At 51.0% G+C, this 21,007-nt stretch overlaps 1 protein-coding gene across 2 annotated transcripts; it reads right to left on the bottom strand.

Moving 5' to 3' along the window:
• Positions 1 to 4,235: 4,235 nt before the first annotated feature.
• Positions 4,236 to 10,031, bottom strand: VAX1 (ventral anterior homeobox 1). 2 transcript variants are annotated; one of them, XM_045068754.1, is made up of 3 exons: positions 9,712 to 10,031; positions 8,353 to 8,547; positions 4,236 to 4,350 (listed from the first exon to the last, which is right to left on the bottom strand). In XM_045068754.1, exons 1-3 carry the CDS (start codon positions 9,950 to 9,952, stop codon positions 4,310 to 4,312), a joined length of 477 nt encoding a protein of 158 aa, XP_044924689.1. In that variant the 5' UTR covers positions 9,953 to 10,031; the 3' UTR covers positions 4,236 to 4,309. The 2 variants fall into 2 exon arrangements, with proteins under 2 accessions (XP_044924689.1, XP_044924688.1); XM_045068753.1 differs by having other exon boundaries at positions 4,304 to 6,447; positions 8,360 to 8,547.
• Positions 10,032 to 21,007: the final 10,976 nt, after the last annotated feature.

Genomic DNA, 21,007 nt, shown 5'->3' with positions numbered 1-21,007 from the left:
GGCTCCGTAGTTTGTCTGAGATTACCCAACTATTAGGTGGTGGTTCTGGATTCAAACCCAAGTCATTCTGATTCTAGAGCCCATTACTAGTAACCACTAAGAATAATCACTTTTTCTTAGCACAGCAAACCATCATCGTGGGCATTACGAGACACCAAGGAATGGGTGCGTGCGCGCGCGCGCATGTGTGTGTGTGTCTGTGTTTCTCTGTGGTGTTGTTATTTTTAAGAATGGATACAACATTGTCATGTGAAGCCCACATTTATTTTCTGTTTTCAAGGGAAGAAGATAAGCAAACGTGTTTCTGAATAGAAAATAAGTTTCAAGCATAAAGCAGAGAACACAGAAGTAATTTTTCAGCTTCCATGTCCATTTCATGCCCCTGGTGACCTTGCTCCTTTCCATTGCTCTACCCTCTTTCCAATAGAATCCTCATTCCCAATCCAGGAAGGTAGAGGGCTATCAGCAAATCTGGAGGGCGCTCCTCTTCCCCTCCCCGAACTCCCAGGTCCGAAGGAGAGCAGCATGTCCACCGAGATGGTCCCAATTGAGTTTATAAAAAAGCCATCCCTGAGATCTGAGAAACCACCAAACTCTATCCCTCTTTCCTCCCCTGCTCCATAAAAATGAAACCTATTCCAGTAAAAAGACTTTGAAATGTAAAGGCTTCCTGATGCAGAAATGGTGTTAAATTACGGTGGTATGATGTGATCCAAGAAACCCTAAACTGTGTCAGAAAATGTGGATTAATCTGTTAAGCAAACATTCATCGTATTCCCACCAAACGCCAGGCCCTGGGCCAGATGCTAGAAGTTGCAGTGTTTTCAGAGTTTGCCATTTCGTACAGTTCTCAAATGTTTGAACATTTGAGAACTGTACGAAATGGCAAACTCTGAAAAGATAAAAAAAAAAACTCTGAAACTCTGATAAGAATCACTTGAGAAACTTACTAATAATATACATTCCTGACCCCATCCCCAAAGTTTCTGATTCATGGGGAGGGAGCCTAGGTTTAGGAATCTACATTTTAACCAGTGTCCAGGAGATTCAGAGGGAGGTGGTCTTCCCTTGTTGCTTGAGAAACCCTGACTTACTTAACACATTTTAAGTTCTGATCAAATGTTTGACCTACGCCACTTAAACTCAGAATTACAGGAGATTGGAAGAAATACATGATTTCTAATTCTTTCAAGAAGACTTAGAAAGACTTCCTGGAAGGGTTTTCTGTGCAATAACAGCCCAATGATAGGACATCATTTCTTTTCAAACAGGAGACACATCACACGATGATGTGAAACAATTCAAGAAGTGTGTGTGTGTGTGTGTGTGTGTGTCTGTGTGTGTGTGTGTCTGTGTGTGTGTGTGTCTGTGTGTGTGTGTCTGTGTGTGTGTGTGTGTGTGTGTCTGTGTGTGTGTGTGTGTGTGTAAAGATTCATCAACTGTACCCTTAAGTTTTGTGTACCTTACCATTGAGATGTTTACTGTATGACTAGTAGATCTCAATTTAAAGAAATTGCTTTACGGAGGTAGGAGGAGGTAGAGATGGTAAAGGTAGAAATGGGTTTAAAGATGTCACTGTAGAGAGGAGGGGAAGGAGCTGGAGACAGACTGGCATGAAGGAACACAGGAAGAAGGGGACAATTTAAACCTCTCGATGAAGGCACCAAGTAAATCCTTAGCAGCTGGTGTGGCAAAGAGAAGGCTAGAAATAGGAGTCTGCAGACGCGGCTGTCAACAGGCTGAAGAGTTCAGGTACCAGCGCTTTGGGCACAAGAGGAAGGAATGAAGGAAGGAAAGAAGGGAAGAGAAGAACGAATGGAGGAAGGAGAGAGCCAGGAGATGGAGGGAGCGGGAAGGAAAGAAAGAGAAAAACAAACCAACGGGAAAAAGAGGGCCCTGGCCTTGGGGCCAGCTTTCAGCCTTGTAGTTCTGACTAGCTCTGTTGTCTTCAGCAAGTCACTTGCCTGCTCCAAGCCTGATGTGGCTCTTTAAAATGAGGGCTGGCCCTACCAATGTAAGGGGTCAGAGAGATGGGATATGTGAAAGGCTATTGTAAACTCTAAAGGGCTGTTAATGCTATTTATTATGAAGACACTGTGCTCTGGGGTAGGCCAGCTGCTGGTGTCCATGTGAGCATGCGTCCCAGTTCCACGCCCCATGTGACTCTCCAGATCTTCCCCACACCTGTCCACCAAAGTCACTGGAGTTTGGTGAGAGGTTTTCTTTCTTTTTCTTTTCGGCTCTGAGCAGACTTGGAGGCTGCTTTGTGCAGGCCTCGCATGAGATGCCTTTCAGCACCCCCCCCCCCCACTCCAGCTGTTCTCCTTGACCTCCAGGAGCCCCTTCCACCTTCTTGCAGGCAGAGCCAGCTGTTGTCACAGAGGCCACCTGCCTCCTCCCTGGCCTCGGAGTCGCTAGTTAGAGGCTAGAGGCCTCCCCAGAGGCCTCCAGGGACCCAGGCGGCTTGCTGGAGGCCCTTGTGGGAGGAGGGGAAACAAGACAGACACCAAAATTAAATGAATTGTCTATAAACGTTTTTTAATTAAAATTGTGATTCATGTTCTATGCAGAAGAGTCTCGTTAAGAACAATTGCACTCCCTGAGTGGCAGGAGAAGAGCGCAGTAGCTCTTCCCAAAGCCAGGGAAGGGAGGTGAGAGCAGAGAAATGGGGTAAGTGGCTCTTCTCCCTTTTAGGGATAAGCAAGCAGCAAGAGGAAGGAGGGAAAGCAGCTCGGGGATCTGCTTGATGCCTCCCCGTGCTGGGGCTCCTCGGGGAGGGGGCTAAGCTTGTTGGGGAACCTTAAGCTAGGATTTTGTGTTTTCTTTTGTTCCATAAAATTATGCCACCTTCTCACTCCCTTCTCCCCCTTCTCTGGCCCCAGGCCACCAGCCAGGAAACCGCCACAGAGCCACCCACGCCTTGGCCTTGGGGCCACCCGGGCAGGCAGAGGAATCAGAGGGAGAGAGAGAGAGAGAGAGAGAGAATGAATATGAGAGAGAAGCAGAGAGACAGACTGACTGCAGAGAAGTAATGGAAGAGAGGAGAGATTAGGGGACAGAGACCCAGAGCACCAGCGGGGAGAGATCCTTAGAGGGGTAAAAGACGGGAAGCAGCTTCCCAGCGAAAGAAAGTGAGCAGAAGAGGACAGGGAGGGGAGGAGCCCCGAGGTACCAAGCTAAGGGGTGTGTAGCGACTTTGAAAAACAAAAGTGAGTTGTCTGGGGGTACTGTGGCTGCTCTAAGCCAAACACCAGGCTCCCAAACAAGGCCCCAAAGCTCTCAGAGACCCAACCCACGCTGAGCGCAGGAACTCAGCCTCCCACACTTTGCCGCCTCATTTCCAATGCTTCAAACTTGTGGTTCAGGCACCGTACCCTCGTGAGGGTTAGCTGGGGGGCTGACCTGTGTGGATGTCCCAAGGCAACTCTCCCCGCCCCCAACTACAACACTCAGGTATGCGGGTGCCCAGAAGAGGGAGCTGGGGCCACTATGCCTGCGGCCCTCGGGGCTGCTGGCTTTAGGGGAGTGTCTAGGAGCAACCCCCCAGCCTTCCTAGCTTTCCCTGCAACATCTACATTGTCACCACCGCATACAGACTGAAGCGGGGAGGGAGGAGATGTCCGCACAGGAATAAATATCTAGTCCACTCTCCTGCTCCCTCAAGTTTCTCTTTGAAGGCAGAGAGACTTCACTCTAAATGAGAGGAAAGGAAAATCTTGCCTGTTCCTGGCCCTATGATTGCACCAATCCAAAATACTGCTGCTGGGCAAGGACCTGTGGTTGGAAAACTTCAGTAACTGGGAATGTTAGGAGGTAGGAACTTGAGGGTGTCCCGAAACAAGTTCCTAAATAAACCAAGAAACACAAAGTGGGAGATCCAGGGGGGGAGGGCCTGCGGGTCCAGCAGCACTGGGATAGAGAGCCAGAGAGGGAGACAGACTCAAAGAAGTGAAAAGAACGTTGTAGCCAGATGACTGACTCTTGGGACCAAGGGCCACCCCAAACCTCTTCCCAGGAGCTCAGGGTACCATCGGCTGGGCCCCCGCGGGCTCTGGGGCCACCACGCTATGCCCCAGGAGTCCCAACGCCGAGACTCATCATTGGCTGAGTCTTTCTTCCTTTTCTTCTTCTTCTTCCTTTTTGTTTTTTGTTTTGTTTTGTTTTGTTTTTTTAATCCTTTAAACACAAGACAAAAATGCACCTCATTTATCATCTTAGATATATATATTTCACTCTCACCACATAAATACAAAACATCCAAATATCCAAAACATTCAGAACAGAGTTAGTAGTCAGAATTCAGCGACACCTACCCGCGTTTGAATCGTTCATTATTTTCTTCACTATTTCCTAAAAGAAAAGAAAAAGGAAAAAAAAAGCTTCCGACGTAAATAATTTACAATAAAATTACTATTTTAAAAATGCTCTGCGCTCGCTTCGGATGGAGGAATTACATTCTAGACACTGCGGCACCTCGCCGGCTAGGTCTGTGGTTTTGGTTAAAATGCACGTAGCCGTGGCTGCGGGGACAGTGGTTGTTGCTCAGGTAAGGGATGAGGCTGTGACAGTGTCGCCGTCCGGGTTTCTGACTTGGGACCGCGGAAACCCTGGGGTTTTTGAGGGGTGGCATGTAGGGAAGGATGCCTTCCCTGTTCACGCAGGGAGCTGATGTGAATACAGAGACCACCGCGCAGGAGGCCGGGCAGCGCTGCGGGCTGGGGCTCGGTCCCTGTCACCGGGTCCTCCAAGAAATCCGGGCGTTTCCAGCGTTCTGGAAGGGTTCGGTGAATCCGGGAGTGGGGAAGAGGAGGCAAAGGGCACGGATTCGTTTCCAAACCCAGCGATTCTGCCCAGAAGCCACGGGTCAAGGAGCTTGGTGGGGAGAAGCTTCCGCAGGCAGCCGCCCTGCTCTGTCTCCCTGAGGAGACTGAAGCTGCCGGCCACGGCCCTGGAACAGCCTCGGAGAAAAGATTCTGAATTTTCTTTCTTTTGCAGCGTTGGCTTTTTTCATTCTTTCTCTTTTTCCTTTTAAATTCCTGTTTAAAGTCATAACACCCGGAACTGGAATTTTGCTTGAGCCTGTGGAGCAATCCCTATCCTGAATTCTCTTAAACCTTCCAAACTCGCTTGTTGAGAGTATTTAAAAACTGGTTTCACTTCATCTGGTTTTACGTGGTAGTTACGACTCTTGCTTTATTGCTGATTAGATCAAATGTTTTACCACTGTTGTCTACCTCGATGTTTGGTGGATCTCCTGGGGTCGGGGGGCGGTAGTGATTGTTGTTTCTCTAAAAGGGGGAAAAAATCGGCAGGAGTTGTCCAGCCAGAAAGCTGCGTGTGCACCGGCTCTTCCAAGCAGTCCAAAAAGTGGGGCCCAGGGGCTCCCCGAAGCCCTGGTTTCTCTTGCGAGAGGAAGGAGTGTCTTCCTTTTTGGTCTAACGAAACCCACCAGCCTTTTCAGCCCCTGGGGTCTGCGTGCAGCTTGGCTCTTTCAATATTTGTAAGAACCATCAAAGGCAGCAGCGGCCCGATCTAGAGCAGGGGTCCCGGGCTTTGACTTAGAACCAGTCTTTGCCCTCCAGGGCCAGGCATCGGTTGGGACATCAGGTGGCTAATTTGGTTATCTCCCCCAATTCTTTGGATTCTCCTGGATTCAGAAGGAAGTTGGGGCGGGGCTGGGGGGCACGGTGGAAAGGTAGAAAAAAGTAGCCCAAAATATGATTGGTGGCAGAGACTAGTGGGGAAGGAGAACTGTCAGAGGCCTCGTGGGGGCCGGAAGCCCAGCACAGGAGCCTCGGGCGCCGAATACGCGAGTCCATAAATATCACCACAATAGATACTATAAATATAAATACAGGCAAACACTTAAAATCAGTCCAGCGCTTTTTTCTCGGCCCCTTCTTTATTGTTGGTCCTGGAGTAAGGCTCGAAGGCCGAGGAGCTCAGGTACCGGGCGGAGAGTTCTTGCAAATTTCCGGCCAGCGAACCGGCCATTGTCAACGGGGCGGAGGAGAGGCGGCTGGCGACCGAGCCGAGCAGCGAGGGTACCGGTAGGCTGAAGAGGCCGTGGCCGGCAGCCGGCGCGCCCGCATGCAGTCCGCCTGGCCCAGCCGGCCCGGGGCCCGGAGCGCCGCCCACGGCCGGCGGGTGCGGGGACGCGGCGCCGGTGGGACCCGGGGCGGCGGCCGCGGCGGCGGCGGCCGAACCGGCAGCGGCTCCGGCGCCCAGGGCAGGCAGGCTGGGCCCGCGGAGCGCCGTGCCGAGCGCGCCGGTGGCGCAAGGCGGCAGCAGCGCGGGCAGGCCGGGCGGCGACAGCAGGCGGCCCTGCTCCAGCAGCCGCAGCACGCTGCACGTGGCCGCCGTCTCCGACACCACCGAGCGCAGCTCCGAGTCCTTGCCCTGATCCTTCTTCTGCTTCGTGCGCCGGTTCTGGAACCAGACTTTCACCTGGACGCAGGGACGCAGGGACGCAGGGAGGGTTGGAAAGAGAAGCGGGAGAGAGGACCGTCAAGGAAGAGCGGGCTCCCAGGGCGCGAGGGCTCCCTTCGGAGCCCTCTCCCAGCCCAGCCGCAGCCCCAGTCCGGCTCCACCCGGCAGCAGGAGAGGGGCTAGCCCGGGAGCTACGTGGGCCACCTAGAGTTGGACCCCGCTCCGCAAGGCTGCGATTCCGGCTCATGGATGCAGGCCCAGGCTGTGGGGGCTCAGAACTAGCAATAAAGAGGTCCACAACCCTAACTGGAAGGAAGACCAGAAGGGACTTCACGGGGCTCCCTCACGGCCTGCAGCCAGACACGGACCATCCTGGCTTGTGAGCTCACGTTTCCTTCAGGCAGAGCGGTAAGACCTGAAGGCTGCCCTGTAGGAAGTGGGAGTGGGCGAGTGGGCGGGCGGGAGTGTTGCTCTACCTTTCTGGACCCAGGCCCATTGCCCAGCCAACAAGCTCGGCCGTAGCCTCTGCGGAATTAGTCCTGTCCAAGATTTCCAGAAGCTGTTCCTGGCTTATGAGGGTCACACTTGACCATCAACTAGCAGCAAGCAGGCAAGGTGGCTGGCTGTAGAAGGAGTAATTTGTGCAGGATGGACTAGGGGCCAAGCTTTCTCCATCTTCTCTCTCTGACAGCTGGGTTGGAGGTTCTGAGTGATATCCTTAATTTATCACTCCCGCGCTCTCCATCATGAACTTTGGAATCATGGGAAGACGTCCAGAGGCTGGGGTGAACTAAACCCTCTCTACCAGCCTCCCTCCCACTTCCTCCTCTCCTTTTGCCCCCTCTCCAGGCCTCGCTGGGGGCCCAGAATGGAGATTAGCAGCTATATGGAAAGGTCTAGATTTTGTAAAGCAAGAGGGGTGGTAGTAGAGAAAATAGGAAAAAGCTATTGTGCCAACTCATACTCAAAAAGAACATCCAATAGGATCTGTCTTCAGTTCTCGGCTTTCTGCCCACTTCCCAGACCTATATGCTCCCTACCTGCTTCAGGGCTGGACGCAGGGAAGGAGACAAGCCCTTAGAAAGACGTCTGCCTTACCTAGGCCAAGTTGGTGCCATGCCCTCACTAGGCCCAAAAGGGCCCCCACAAGGCAAATCTATCAGGCCCTGAAATGCCTGGGCCCAGAGTCTACTGTGGCTGACTCCAGTAACAACATGTGGATTTCATGTAAAGGAAAAGACCTAAAGCACAGTTGACAGTGCTGGCTCCCAGGGCCCCCGATCTGCCTCTGATCCCACACTTCACATATCATCAGCACCGAAGACAGGGCCTGGTAAGTGCCCAGTGGGTGCCCACGGCCAGAATGGTTCTGGGTCCAGCTCAGAGCCAGGGGAAGCCTTAAGAGGCAGGGTAGCCTGGCCGGCGCAGGCGAATCTCAGGTTTGTGCACCTTTCCAATCTAGTTGTTACCCTCTGCACCCAGGTGGCTTTGGCTCCAGTCCCATTCTTGCAGAACAGGCCTGGGTGTTGTATTACAAGGCTGGGGTCCCCAAAGGAGGTGATGCCTGGAAATCTGGCCAAAATGGGGTGACCAAGACAGGGGCAAACACTGGCTCCTTGTAGAGCAGAGGCAAGCAGGGAATTCTCAAGACTGTGATCCAAAAAAGAATTCCAAAGGACAGAATTTGGGGCCTTCTGGGCTAGGCCAAGGTGGGCAGAGTACAGACCCTTCCAGATTTGGGGACATAGAGGGAAAGGAATGGTTTAAGGAAGGGGAGAAGTCGTGGGTCTATCACCCCAACCTCCCTGTCTCCTCCACCTCCCCTGGGAGTCTCATCCAGAGTCAGGCTAAATACTGGGGAGAGGGGGCTAGAGTTTGGGGATGGGGGGGCAGGCTTGTGCAGAGCTGTGCAGGCCTGGCCACCTGGTACCTGGGTCTCGGAGAGGTTAAGCTGCCTGGCGAGCTCGGTTCTCTCTCGGCCCACCACGTACTGGCAGCGCTGAAACTCCATCTCCAGCCGGTAGAGCTGCTCCGCAGTGAAGGATGTGCGTGTCCTCTTGGGCCGGTCCAGGTCCAGGCCCTTGGGCAGGATGATCTCTCGGATGGAGCCCTTGGCATCTGAGGAAGGGGAGATGTCAGTAGCCAGAACCCTCCCGTCTCCCTCCACCTCCCTGGCCAGAGCCTGCTGGAGGACAGGGTGCCTGCTGCCTGAAGTCCGGGTGGGCATGGGGGTGGGGGGAGCAGGGAGGGAAGCTTCGGCCATACCCGGGGACCAAAGACACGGTGTGTTTGGTGGAGCGAGGGGGTTTAACTCCACATCGCTGACGGAAGAGGGAACCAGACTTGGCCTTTTAGAGCCCTTTGGACATGGGAGGGGGGGAAAAATCCAAATCGGCTGATGTTCCTTCCGGCCTGGGAGTCTCGCCTGCGCGGTTTGCGTCCCCTATAGCCTGAAGGTCTCCCAGCTGACCAGGCTGGGTCGCGTCGGCCCCAGCTCTGGACGCCTTGACCAGACCCCGCTCCCGCGGTCTCAACGCCCCACCCCAGGGTCTCCTTCTCTCCCGAGCCCGGTCGGCGGAAGGAGGAGGGACGTTCTGGGGGCCGGCGGGGCCTGGCGATCTGCTAGCGTGGGTGGCGCCGGGCCGGGGCCGGGCCTCGTGACAGCCACCGCCAGAGCCCAGCGCACAACGCGCAGCCCTGCGGGACCGAGCCGAGCACCAAGGCGACATCCGCGGCTCGTCAAAGCAGCCCAGCCTCTTCTGCCGGCGGCAGCTGCCAGCCCCGAGCGCGGCGCCGGGGCCCTCGGCCCAGCGCGCCAAATGGCCTGGCCGTAGCCGGCGATCGGCTCCTGTTCTCCGGTACCCGCACTCCCCTTGGGTGCACTCAGTCGGCCAGGGCGCCGGAGCTCGAAGGCAGGCTCCCGGCAAGTCCTCTAGCTCGCCCAGCGCGCGCTCGTCCTCCATAGTGTCCTGCTCCTTCCCCCAGTCAGAGGCCGCAGCCTGCAGCCTGGGCCGGCCTGCGCGGCCCCTAGGCTTCTCTTCAACCCTTTAGGGGGGGCCCCTCGGGGCTTGGAGGGTCAAGGCTCCTGGAGAGTGCGCGCCCCAGGTGCGAGTGCCCAGCGGCCGGCCAGACCCGGGGGCGGGGGTGGGGAAAGGCCAGTAACTTTCTCGGAAGTCCCAGCCCGCACCTCCTCCCTGCGGGCCTGGTTCTGGGGCGCCGCGCTGCTAGGGCCCCCGAGTCCTCCCCCAAAGAACGCGCCCTGCAGCCCTACCCCATCCCTACCTCGGACCAGGATCCGGCGGCAATAATCCGGGTCAGCGGCCGAATTGGATTTACTTTTGTTACAATCGTCCGCGGCACCCGACGCGGAGAAGGCGCCCTGCGGCTCCTTGAGGAAGGCGGCGGAGAGGTTCCCGTCCGCACCCTTGCTCTCCCGGCTCTCCTTGTGCGCGTTCTTCGAGACCCGGGCAGCCTCTGCGTCCGAGTGGCACCGAACGTCCATTTTGTCTGGTTTCCCGAACATAGGAGGGGGGGGGAGAAAAGAAAGAAAAGAAAAGAAAGGGGAAAAAAGAAAGAAAGAAAATAAAAAGAAAAAAGGGGGAGAAAAAGGAAAAAAAAAAAAAAAGAGGCACTGCGGGGACAAAACCCTACAATGGAGCTCCTGAGCCCTGCCCAGAGAGAGGAAAGCGGCAAGAATGAATGTCCCCGCGGGGCGGCTGCGGCGACCGCGGGCGGGTCAGCGGCGACCGGCGAGTGGCGCGTTCTCCGAGAGGCGGCGGGTCTGATCCAGGATCCCGATGGAGCCGCGGCGAGGCCGCCTCGTCAGCGTCCGCGTTCTCTGAGCACGTCCAGTGTCCCCAGCCTGGCGATCAGGTAGCAAGCAGACCAACTCCGAAATGCTGCGGCTCCCGCCTGTTACTGACACGGCGAGTTGTAGTTGTCCGACACCCGCGGGGACGTACACTCGCTGTTGCAATTGATTACGGGTAATTTCGCAGCCCCCACGTTTCGGTTACCTCATGAATACACTAAATTGTTTGGATAATATATCAGATCGTAATGGATGGTTTCTGTCCTTGTCCCCAATCAAGTAGGGGTTTAGCCAGTGAATAAACGGAAATGATTGGTCTTGCTTTCAGGAAACACACAATCAAAGACCCACACTTCCAGAAAAACTTTTGACAAGATTCATCCTGAATTGTTAGTACCATTAGCAGGCATTATTAACTTTCCCTTTGCCTTTGACCCTCCTGCTCACATACTGGCTAGAGGGGTTTTCTGCACACTCGACAGATAGAGCTGAATGAGGGGGGAGGGGGAGGGAAAAGAAACCAACAAAAAACGCTTACACACCCTGCAGCAGAAGAAAGCAGTTGCCTCTAGGGGGAAAAAAGGGGGGGGGTGGAGTAAAAGTTTTCCCAAAAAGTATCTCCCCCGAACTCTAAAAGCCAAGCTTTCGTCCCAAACAACTCCTTCTTAACACACCTCGACGCTGACAGCCATCTTAAACGGCCACCTCTCTTCATTTAGTTCCAGTTGGATTTTTTTCCTGCCTGCACCTCCAGCAGCCTGAGGCAGCCCATTCAAAGGGCAGCTTTGTACTCAGAGTCCAGCAGGAGAGAGAGGGGGAGAGGAGAGAGAGCCGAGAAAATCTCAACTGTGAGATCTGCTTCAAAAAAAAAAAAAAAAAAAAAAAAAAAGAAAGAAAGAAAGAAAAAGAGAAAAAAAAAAGAAAAAAAGTTTTCCCCTAGCTATTTCATTGTCTCTGCTACAATATCTTTGAGAAAAGCAACAGCCAGTAATCCAATAAGAGCATTGATTAGGCTACAATGATTCAATTCAAGCGCATGGCCCTGTGCAAGGAGCATGCTCTAGCCCTTCTCGTCACCTTGCCGGGGCAGAAGCCCTCTGCACGCCGCTCTCCCCATTCATTCCTTTATGGGAAATGCGGAGCAAAAGGAGTGAAAGATGGCAATTATCTAATTGGACTATTAACAAACAGTGCTCTGAGTGCGGCGGTCTGGCGTGGCTCCTGGGCGGGGGAAGGGCCGTGTTCCCTGCCCTCATTCACAAAGAGTGCAGGGGCCGGGGAGGAAAGAGGGTTTTTTAAAGGGAGTGGGATGGGGTGGGGGGAGCGGAGAGGTGGGAGGTTTGGCTGAGAATTTTTCCACACAATTCCCAGAATGGGGGCGGAGGCGGGCGGGGAAGAGGAGGGGGCTGGGGGCGGGGGTGCCGGCGAGCGGGTGGGAGAGAGGGAGGGCGAGGGGGTGCGAGCGTGTGTGGTGGGCTCCGAGGGGCTCCCGCCCGCTGCCAGGCGCGCTCCGCCCGCGCCGCGGTCCCGCCGCCCCGCCAGCACCCCCTCGACCCCGCGGAGTCGGCGAGCGGGAGGGGCCGCCGAGGCGGGGGCTTCGCGCTCTCCCCTCCCCCTGCCGCTCCCCACCCCCTCGGGCCGGTCGGGGAGCCCACGCTCCGTCCGGTTCCGGAGGCCGCCTCTGGCCGTGGAGGCAGACCTTGGGCTTTTGCTTTATTTGATTGGGGTGTGTGAGTGTGCGTGTAAGTGTGTGTGTGAGAGAGAGTGAGGGATTGTCCTGAGCCACTCTCCGCAGGGAGGCGGGTTTCCCGGGTCCCCGGCAGACGGGTGGCCTGTCAGTCCTCTCCGGCTGTCGCCAGCTGGGCCCCCGGGTGGACAGTGCCTTTGATTCCCCGCTCGGCCCAGCCGTTCGGTGGGCCTGGGAGGGAGTGGGCAGGGGGAAGTGTCCTCGTGGCCGTCCTGGTCTGAAGATGCAGAGTGGGATGGAGACAAAATATAGCAAACTTGCCAGTTACTTCCCGCCACGCGCAAACGCCCAGGTTGGCGCCCCGAGGGCTCCACTCCTTTTGCGGGTAGAACGATAGAAAGGCGCGGGCGCCGCCGGGGGCTGGTTCCCATTGCCGCGGAGCCAGTGCAGGTCCCTGGGATTTGGGTCCTCTCGGAGGGGATCCGGGCCGCTGATGGGGCCCTCATTTCCCTGGAGAGCTGGGCCAGAGCCAATTCCCGGGGCCTCCTTAGGCGGCGAGATGATGGGGTCCCAAATGACTGGCCCATGGCCCTTCCCTGCCACCTGGCCAGGCGTGGGGCCACATCCGACTGCTGGCTCCTCCCCAGCCTCGCCGGGTCCCTTGCGCAGGAGGATTTACCACCCCACCCCCCCCCGCCCCCGCCCGGCCACCTACCTACCTACCTCAGGAGACCTGCTGCCTTGGAGAGTTCCGGACCCAAGCTTTGGCCCCAGTAGGGCCACCTGGGGGTAGCTCCGGGTCCCCGTCACATCCCGCTCAGCCGCTGCCTCCTTTCCGCCAAGGCTACCGAGGCCCTCCAAACCCACGCTGATACCTGCAGCGCCAGTCAAAGGCCCAGACAAGAGTCTTTTAAAATAAAAATACCCAACCCACCACCTCTTCTTTTAGGTGGAGGATGGGAACCGGCCTGGGAGCGAACTGCAGCCCTCAGAAAAGAGTAGCGCTGTGGGCCATGGGAGCCCAGGGAGGTCCAGGAGTGTATCCCGCGTTAGAGGATACGCCAAACTCTGGCCAAATCCCAAATCCCAAATTTGAAGTTGGGCCTCAGAAAAACTTGCCTCTCCCCGCAGGGGAATAACAGTGGCATATTTTAAGTGGGAACTCTTTGTTGAGCACTTAGGGGTGTATAAACTAATTTTTTCAAGCCCTCTCCCTGTCAGCAAGGTTAGCAACCTCCCAGTTTTACAGATGAAAAGAAAAAACAAACCAACCCAGAGACTCAGAGAGGTTGGATAACTTGCCCCAGTCACCCAGTGGGCAAGTGCAGAATTAGGATTCAAAGATATTTATACTCTTTTAAAGCAAACCTCCAGGGCTGCGCCCTTTTAGTCCCGCTTTGAGTTTTCCAGAATCTCTGTGTGATCATGACATGTATTCAAGATGCGGAGTGATGAATTACCTTAACGTTGATGCTGGGATCTTGATTGTTCAGTACAGGTTTTCATGGATTTTATCGAAACAACATGAAATACACGTGGAAACATGGACGTCTTGTTTGTGATATTTCTTTCTAGACACGAGCATTTCTCATGAGTCTATCACCCTCCTACCTCAAGCTGTCTTGGAGTAAAATAGTTTTACTATTTTAAACAAAATAGTTTTCCTGAATCCAAACCTACTGACTAAATGCCCTAGAGCCATGCTGGGGAGTGCGCCTTTCTAGCTGCCTCCCTGGAGATCTTCCCGCAAGTTAAACCGGGAGAACTGTAGCTTTTATTTATTTATTTATTTTTATTACGTTAGTCTCCATACGGTACTACATTAGTTTTTGATACAGTGTTCCGTGATTCATTATTTGCGTGTAACACCCAGTGTTCATTGCAATTCGTGCCCTATTTAATACCCATCACTGGGCTAACTCATCCCCCACCCCCTCCCCTCTGAAACCCTCAGTTTGCCCCCCCCCCGTAATCTCTCATGATTCATATTCCCCTCTGATTCCCCCCTCTTCATTTTTCTCTGTACCTTCTTTTCTTTCTTTTTTTTTTTTTAAAGATTTTACTTATTTATTTGACAGACAGAGATCACAAGCAGGCAGAGAGGCAGGCAGAGAGAGAGAGAGGGGGGAAGCAGGCTCCCTGCTGAGCAGAGAGCCCGATGCCGCCGGCCTGGATCCCAGGACCCTGAGATCATGACCTTAGCGGAAGGCAGAGGCTGAACCCACTGAGCCACCCAGGCATCCCTTCTTTGTGCCTTTTGAAGTTGAGTAAATTTGGGGGGACTCTGCTAAGTTTCATGAGAGTGAGGACCTCTTTCCACCCCCTGTGTGGAAATGCAAATGTTAATTGGAGAAGGGAAGAAATGGGAATATTATGTTGTTATGTTAAGACACCCAGTTTCATTAAACAGTCTACTTGCCCAGAGTCTAGGGTTGTCAGGATCTTGGCCTGGATCCAGGATGGGAGCTAATACATATTGCCCTCTTCATCCGCAGCCTTATCTGCAAACCCTTTAACTAAGAGAGCTCATGGGCCCTAACTGCTCATGGCTTGGGGTTAGCAGCCCAAGGAGGGCTGTTCACCGATGCCTCTCTCCATCACTCTCCTTTCTGAGCCCTTGAAGTAACCGAATTCAATAAAGGAACATTCAACCCATAACCTGGTTTTGCTTTTTGTTATGCATAGCACTTTTCCTCTGTGTGTGTGTGTGTGTGTGTGTGTGTGTGTGTGTGTGTGTGACTGGATTAAAATTCTGTGGGCATCCATCCAGAAAAACCATGACAGGTTTCTGAGAGGACACAGTGGAGGACGGAAGCCCTGGGATGAAAATTTCAGAGAAGCAGCTGCTGCTCCCAGAAACTAAAGCTGTGTGTCTCTGGCAAAGAAAGGAGAGAACTCAATCAATTATTTGGATAATCTGAGATAAGCCGGTACCACAGAATACGTGAGGACACAGGACTGCTCCAGGTAAAAGTGGTTTATTCTCATGAGGACATTTGCCTCCCTCCCTAGTGCCCTTCCTACCCCCACATCACTGTCTGCAGGTGCAGACAGACCCAGAATAGAACTGGAGAGCTGGAAGGGTTTTTTAGAGATCATCTATTCCATAACCTTCATTTGACTTGACAGATGAGGAAAATGAGCCTGCAAAGACAAAGCAACTTGTTAAGGATTAGACAACTAGTGAGTGGGGGCATCTGCGTGACAATCCCGGTCTTCTGACTTTTTAAAGCTACACTCCCACCAGCACCCAGTCTTCCCAGAGCCTGAACAAGATGAATGCTGTCTCTGGGACTGGGTGAAATGATGCCATATAAATGAACTAAATCACAATCCGAGCCTGGAGGGTGCTTTTTTTATGCCCAGCCTCTGCCCTGTCACCACGTTCAGAAAGTAGGATCAGAGATAGTACACATTGCTTTCCTTCTCCGGATTCATTTTTTTATTTCAGAAAGGTGTAGGAGGGGAAACCATGCTGACAGAAAATCTGAGATCTTCTTAGATTATGAGTGGTTTGGGGACAGTGTAACTTCATGCTTGAGACATCATTTTAAAAGCCACTGCATCAGAGAAGATGATGCAACCAGAAATTAAGTTTCTGGGACAATGAATCAGGGCACCTGATAATAATGACTAGTTAGAAACAAGAGTACGTAGTATCTATACAGATCTCGTCATCCCAACCAAAGTTGCAGGTGGTGATGGATCCAGTGTTATCTAATTGCCACTACCCCCATTTCACAGGAGGAGGTCAAGGCACTGGAGAAGCAAATGAATTAAAGACTGATGCTGAGACCTGGTGCAGCCACTCCGGAAAGCAGGATGGGGTCTCCTCAAAAAGTTAAAAACAGAACTACCTTATGGGCCAGCATTTGCACCACTAGCTACTTACCCTAAGAATCCAAAAATACCAGCTCAAAAGGATATATGTACTCTGGTGTGTATAGCAGCATTATCAACATTAGCCAAACTATGGAAACAGCCCAAATGTCCATTGACTGGTGAATGGATAAAGAAGATGTGGTATATCCCTGCAATGGAATATTACTCAGCCATCAAAAAGAATGAAATCTGGCCATTTGCAACAATGTGAATAGAGTTAGAGACTATAACCCTAATTGAAATTTGTCCATCAAAGAAAGACAAATACCATATGATTTCACTCATATGTGGAATTTAAGAGACAAATGAGCAAAGGGGGAAAAGAGAGAGACAGGCAAACCAAGAAACAGATTCTTGACTATTGAGAACAAACTGATGGTTACCAGAGGGGAGGTGGGCGGGGGGGATGGGTGAAACAGGGATGGAGATTAAGGAGGACCGTTGTTGTGATGAGCACCAGGTGTACAGAAGTGTTGAATCACTATATTGTACATGTGAAACTAGCAAAACACCGCTGACTAGAATTTCAATAAAAAACTTAAAAATTGGAAAAGAAAAAGAACTGATACTAAATATCCAAAATGGAAAATGTATCTATACATCTAGCTATTGCTTCCCCGTTTTAACTACAGATAGAGTAGAAACCAATGTGCAGAGAGCAAAGTTCTGGGTTACTTGGACCTCATTTCAAGCAAACAATGCCACTGGACTCCACTTCTCCAATTTCATCTTGTGCCAAAAAACTAGTTTCTTCAGGTCCTTTACATATTTTGTACATAGAAGCAGCATACAATTTTTGAGCAGGAAGGGAGCTTAGAGTGAATTAACAAATAAGATCTTAGTTAAGCTGGGCTGTCCAATCCATACTTATATGTTCCTATCTCTGTTCTACCACTTACTATGTGTGTGATGTTGGGCCGGTTACTTTGCTTCTCTGTGATCCAGTAGCCTATCTGCTAAATAAGGTAAGCCCTAGTATCTACAGGGTTATTATGTAACAAATGTTATATAATAGTAGGAAACTATTACATACTATTGTGCTGGAACACCTGGGCGGCTCAGGTCATGATCCCAGCACCCTAGGATCAAGCCCCACATCTATATAACAGTAACGAGCAAATACTACTTATTACAGACTTACTGACTGCTATTATCTCATTTAATTTTCATAACAACCCTATGCATACCTATTGTGTTGGATTATAAATGGCCGTAAATTGTCGCTTCTCCCTTCAAGAGATGGAGTCTATTTCCACTTTGCTGAATTTGGCTGTTTTTGTGACAGCTTTTTGTGATCAGTAGAATGATGCGGAAGTGACCTTGGGCCAGTTCTGGGGCTAGGTCTTGAACAGCCCTGGTACCTTCTGTTCTTGCTTTCTTGGGACCCAGCTGCTATGTTATATGGAAATGAGTCTAGTCTGCTAGAGGGAGAGAGTCCGTCTAGAAAACTGAGATGCCCCAGATGATACTACTAACTTCCAGTCAGGGGAGCGAGGCTTTCTTAGAGGTTCCTGCCCACTTGAACTTCCAGCTGAATGCAACCCTATAAGGGATCCTGACAATATCATGTGAGGCAGGAATGAGCCAACCATTGTGAACCCTGCTCAAATGGCAGAATCTTGAAAAAATATGTTTGTTGTTTTTCCTTTCTTCCTTCTTCCTCCCTCTTCCCTCCCTTTCTTTTTTGCTTGCTTTCGTAGGCTGCATGCCCCATGTGGGACTCGAACCCCCAATCCTGAGATCAAGAGTCGCATGCTCTACCGACTAAGCCAGCCAAACACCCTTAAGCTACTAAGCTTTGGGTGCATTTGTTATGAAGCAGTGAGTAACTGAAACACATAAGTAACCGAGGGTTGGAAAGGCTAAGGAACTTGTCCATGGTCTCACAGCTAGAGAATGGTACAGCCTGGATTCAAAGCCAGGACCATCCCATATCCAACTCCATGATCTTGACCAAGGAATTATATAGTGTTTCCTACAAAATAAACAAATTCTAAAGAATAACTCATCTGTTCATTTTTGTTCTTTCTCTATGTAGACATCACATGGGGTGGGGGAGGGAGGCTACATACGTGAAAGACATACCATGTCACCCCCTTTTTTTTTTAACATTTTATTTGTTTGTTTGTTTATGTATTTATTTTTGAGAGGAGGGAGAGGGAGAAGGAGATAATCTCAAGCAGACTACTTGCTGAGCACGGAGCCAGTTATGGAGCTGGTCATGGAGCTCGATCTCATGACCCTGAGATCATGAAGTGAGTTGAAATCAAGAGTTGGATGCTTAATTAACTGACTAAGCCACCCAGGTGCCCAGTACATATCATGTCACTCTTTAAAAAAAAAAAAAATTATTTATTTATTTGACAGAGAGAGAGAGAGAGAGAGATCACAAACAGGCAGAGAAACAGGCAGAAAGAGAAGGAAGCAGGCTCCCGCCAAGCAGAGAACCAGATGCGGCGTTTGATCCCAGGACACTGAGATCATGACCTGAGCCGAAGGCACAGTCCTCAACCCACTGAGCCACCCAGGCGCCCCTACCATGTCACTCTTACGACCAATAGAAAATAAAAGTGTTAGAACTGGAAATGGAACAAAGGTGGTCTTTGCCAAGATCCTCATCACTTTTAGAAAATCAAATGGGGTCGCCTCACTGGGATATCAGTACAGAGCCCTGAATTTCATTTTCTTTTTAAAAAACAGAAATGCAGGGGTGCCCGGGTGGCTCAGTCATTAAGCGTTAAAGGTCTGCCTTTGCCTCAGGTCTCTGATCCCAGGGTCCCTGCTCAATGGAGAGCCTGCTTCTCCCTCTCCCACGCCCCCTGCTTGTGTTCCCTCTCTCTCTATGTCTCTCTGTCAAATAAATAAATAAAATCTTTTTAAAACATTTTTTAAAAAACAAAGATGCAAATGAATATGTTCTGCTCTCACCTTTCGGAGATCAGAGCCACATTAATACTTAGGCTGGTGAATTTGGCTCTGAAATTCTCCAGGTAAAGCAATCTGAGAGAAGGAAAAGAAAGTTTGATTTCATTACATTTTCTGGGTCACAGAGAACTTTGAGGTTTTCCAGGAAAACTGGCTTATAAATTTGTATCTTTCTAATAGGAGTACCTTTGGATTTCAAGGCATCTTTAAACCCATCATTTTCTCAAGTTCCTTCTTGCCTGAAAAGCTGCTGGAGCCATTTATTCAACAAGCAGCTGGCACATATTCTGTGCTCGTCTTTAAGAATGCCTTGTATCAAAACCAGAAAGTGGTTTCGTTTCAATGCGTAGGAACATTTGCCCAGAAGTCGCTTACCCTTTAAACCTCACCCCATCTAGAAGAAAGCCACAACTGAAAAAGGATGAAGACAAGGTTGTTGAGCACTTAAGATAATGTATCACAGGGTCTGTAAGTTACAACTGGGTTCTTTGCTCCTAGGAAACCTTCTCCATGCCTCATTCAAAGCCTATTTACTCTTATTTTCTATCTAATTCTAACAAGCCTAAGTCTCCAATTTCCTAGCTTGTGAAAGATTAGAGACATCAAATGGTAAAGTAAAGTACTGCTTGAGGCAGGAATCTTGGAGAAAGAGAGGAAACAAACCAAGCAAGTTTCACAATTTCACAATCTGGGGTGACTCTGCTTGGACACAAATACCTACAACCTCAAGGGCTCTTGAAGGCACGAAAACCATAGACTGCAACGTGAAATGGATAATCAAGGAAATGACCCTCAAAGATTGAATTGCATTTTTGTTTAGGAAGGCAGAGAAGTACATAACACCTCTGAGAACTATTTTAACACAAAATAAACTTAGAAAAATCACCCGTGTTAGACTTTATAATAAGGGAGAAGTCACTGTAATTTTGAAAAGCAAAAACTATATCTACATAGAAGCAGTGCAAGTAACAAAGACCTCCATTTATTCACTATTTAAGGGTGGCTCAGTTGGTTAAGCATCTGCCTTCCGCTCTGGTCATGATCCCAGAGTCCTGGGAGGCAGCCCCAGTGTCAGGGGTCTCTGCTCGGCAGGGAATCCGCTTCTCCCTATCCCTCTGCCTGCCGCTCTGCCTGTGTGCTCTCTCTGTCAAATAAATAAATAAAATCTTTCAAAAAAAGAAAAAAAGAATTCATTAAAAAAATAAAAAAATAAAGGTGGCGAGGTGAGCTATTTAACCCAGGAATACAGAACCAAGCACGGGGTTATTCTTATCCCCAGATATTCTGTGTTAAATCCCTTGCAAAGCAGGCAGGGGGGGTCAAAGAATGCAGAACGATGAAATGACTCAACCAAGGTCACTCAACAAAAACCATTAGCCCAGGCAAATAAAGGGGACCAAGGGAAGGGAATGCCTTGGCCCCAGTGGGTGTCCCTCAGCATTTGCAAAAAGAAAGAAAGGAACTAGGAAGCTTCTTAGCTATTTGTGAGAAATATTCATTCTCAGAGTTTGCCAAGATTCTCAGCTACAACAGAAGCAGAGTAACTGTGGCCACAGGGCCACTGATGGCTGTAAACTGGTCTTGGAACCCAACGTAACCCAAAAGAGGGGCAGAAACATGCTCTGTGAGGTGAGGTAGTTGTCAGAACTAAGAGGCACCCAAGGCAATGGAAGGGATGACATTGACCCTGGAGAGAGGTTGTAAGGTGTGTCAAGGAACTCCTAACACTACTGCTTAGGATTTCCATAGCACTTTCCCTCTTCAGAAGTGCTTTCCAAACATTAACTAATTAAACCAGCATGCCTTCTGGAAGGGAAAATTGAGCCTCTGCAGTCTGTTTGAATTATCTGAAAAAGCAAATAAAAGTAAGATAGAATGTTCATGAAGAGGAGTGCGCAGAACTGTAAACAGCTCTCGTGGGGGATTAAATACTGAAGTTTGGTGGGGGCGTTTGATATTCTCAGAAGCTGTTTTGGCAGCATGATGCCCCTCACCAGGACAGCGGCCTCAGAAGACACCACAAAGGATCTTTCCGCAAACAGCCTGGGAGCTTGTGGCTGGCTGTGGCCGCCTCCCCTTAAGGTTCTTAAGGTTCTTTGGGTGTGGAACTTGTCAGAACCCTGGAGGGATGGAAGGAGAAGCCTCCCAGCTCTGCCCCCCATCCCTACAGAAAGGGCCCTATAAAGAGGTGCAGGGAGCAGACACCCTCCCGGTTCCCAGCACCAGAGGCTGGGCTATATGGTGCTGCTGCCCGGGGACGCAAACACTTGAAA

The sequence above is a fragment of the Mustela putorius genome, unplaced genomic scaffold (genome assembly GCF_011764305.1).
Source record: "Mustela putorius furo isolate JIRA1106 unplaced genomic scaffold, ASM1176430v1.1 tig00003909_pilon_pilon_pilon, whole genome shotgun sequence".
In the NCBI taxonomy this organism is placed as follows: Eukaryota; Metazoa; Chordata; class Mammalia; order Carnivora; family Mustelidae; genus Mustela; species Mustela putorius.
Note: the sequence above shows the minus strand (reverse complement) of the source record. Positions and strands in the feature narration are given on the sequence as shown.

What these genes read in the sequence shown, in the direction of transcription:
- VAX1 (XM_045068753.1), bottom strand. Translation starts at nt 9,952, where the DNA reads ATGTTCGGGAAACCAGACAAAATGGACGTTCGGTGCCACTCGGACGCA. An exon ending in CCGCCGGATCCTGGTCCGAG is followed by an intron (nt 8,548 to 9,711) that starts GTAGGGATGGGG and finishes CCCCTTCCTCAG; the next exon opens with ATGCCAAGGGCTCCATCCGA. An exon ending in TTAACCTCTCCGAGACCCAG is followed by an intron (nt 6,448 to 8,359) that starts GTACCAGGTGGC and finishes CCCTGCGTCCAG; the next exon opens with GTGAAAGTCTGGTTCCAGAA.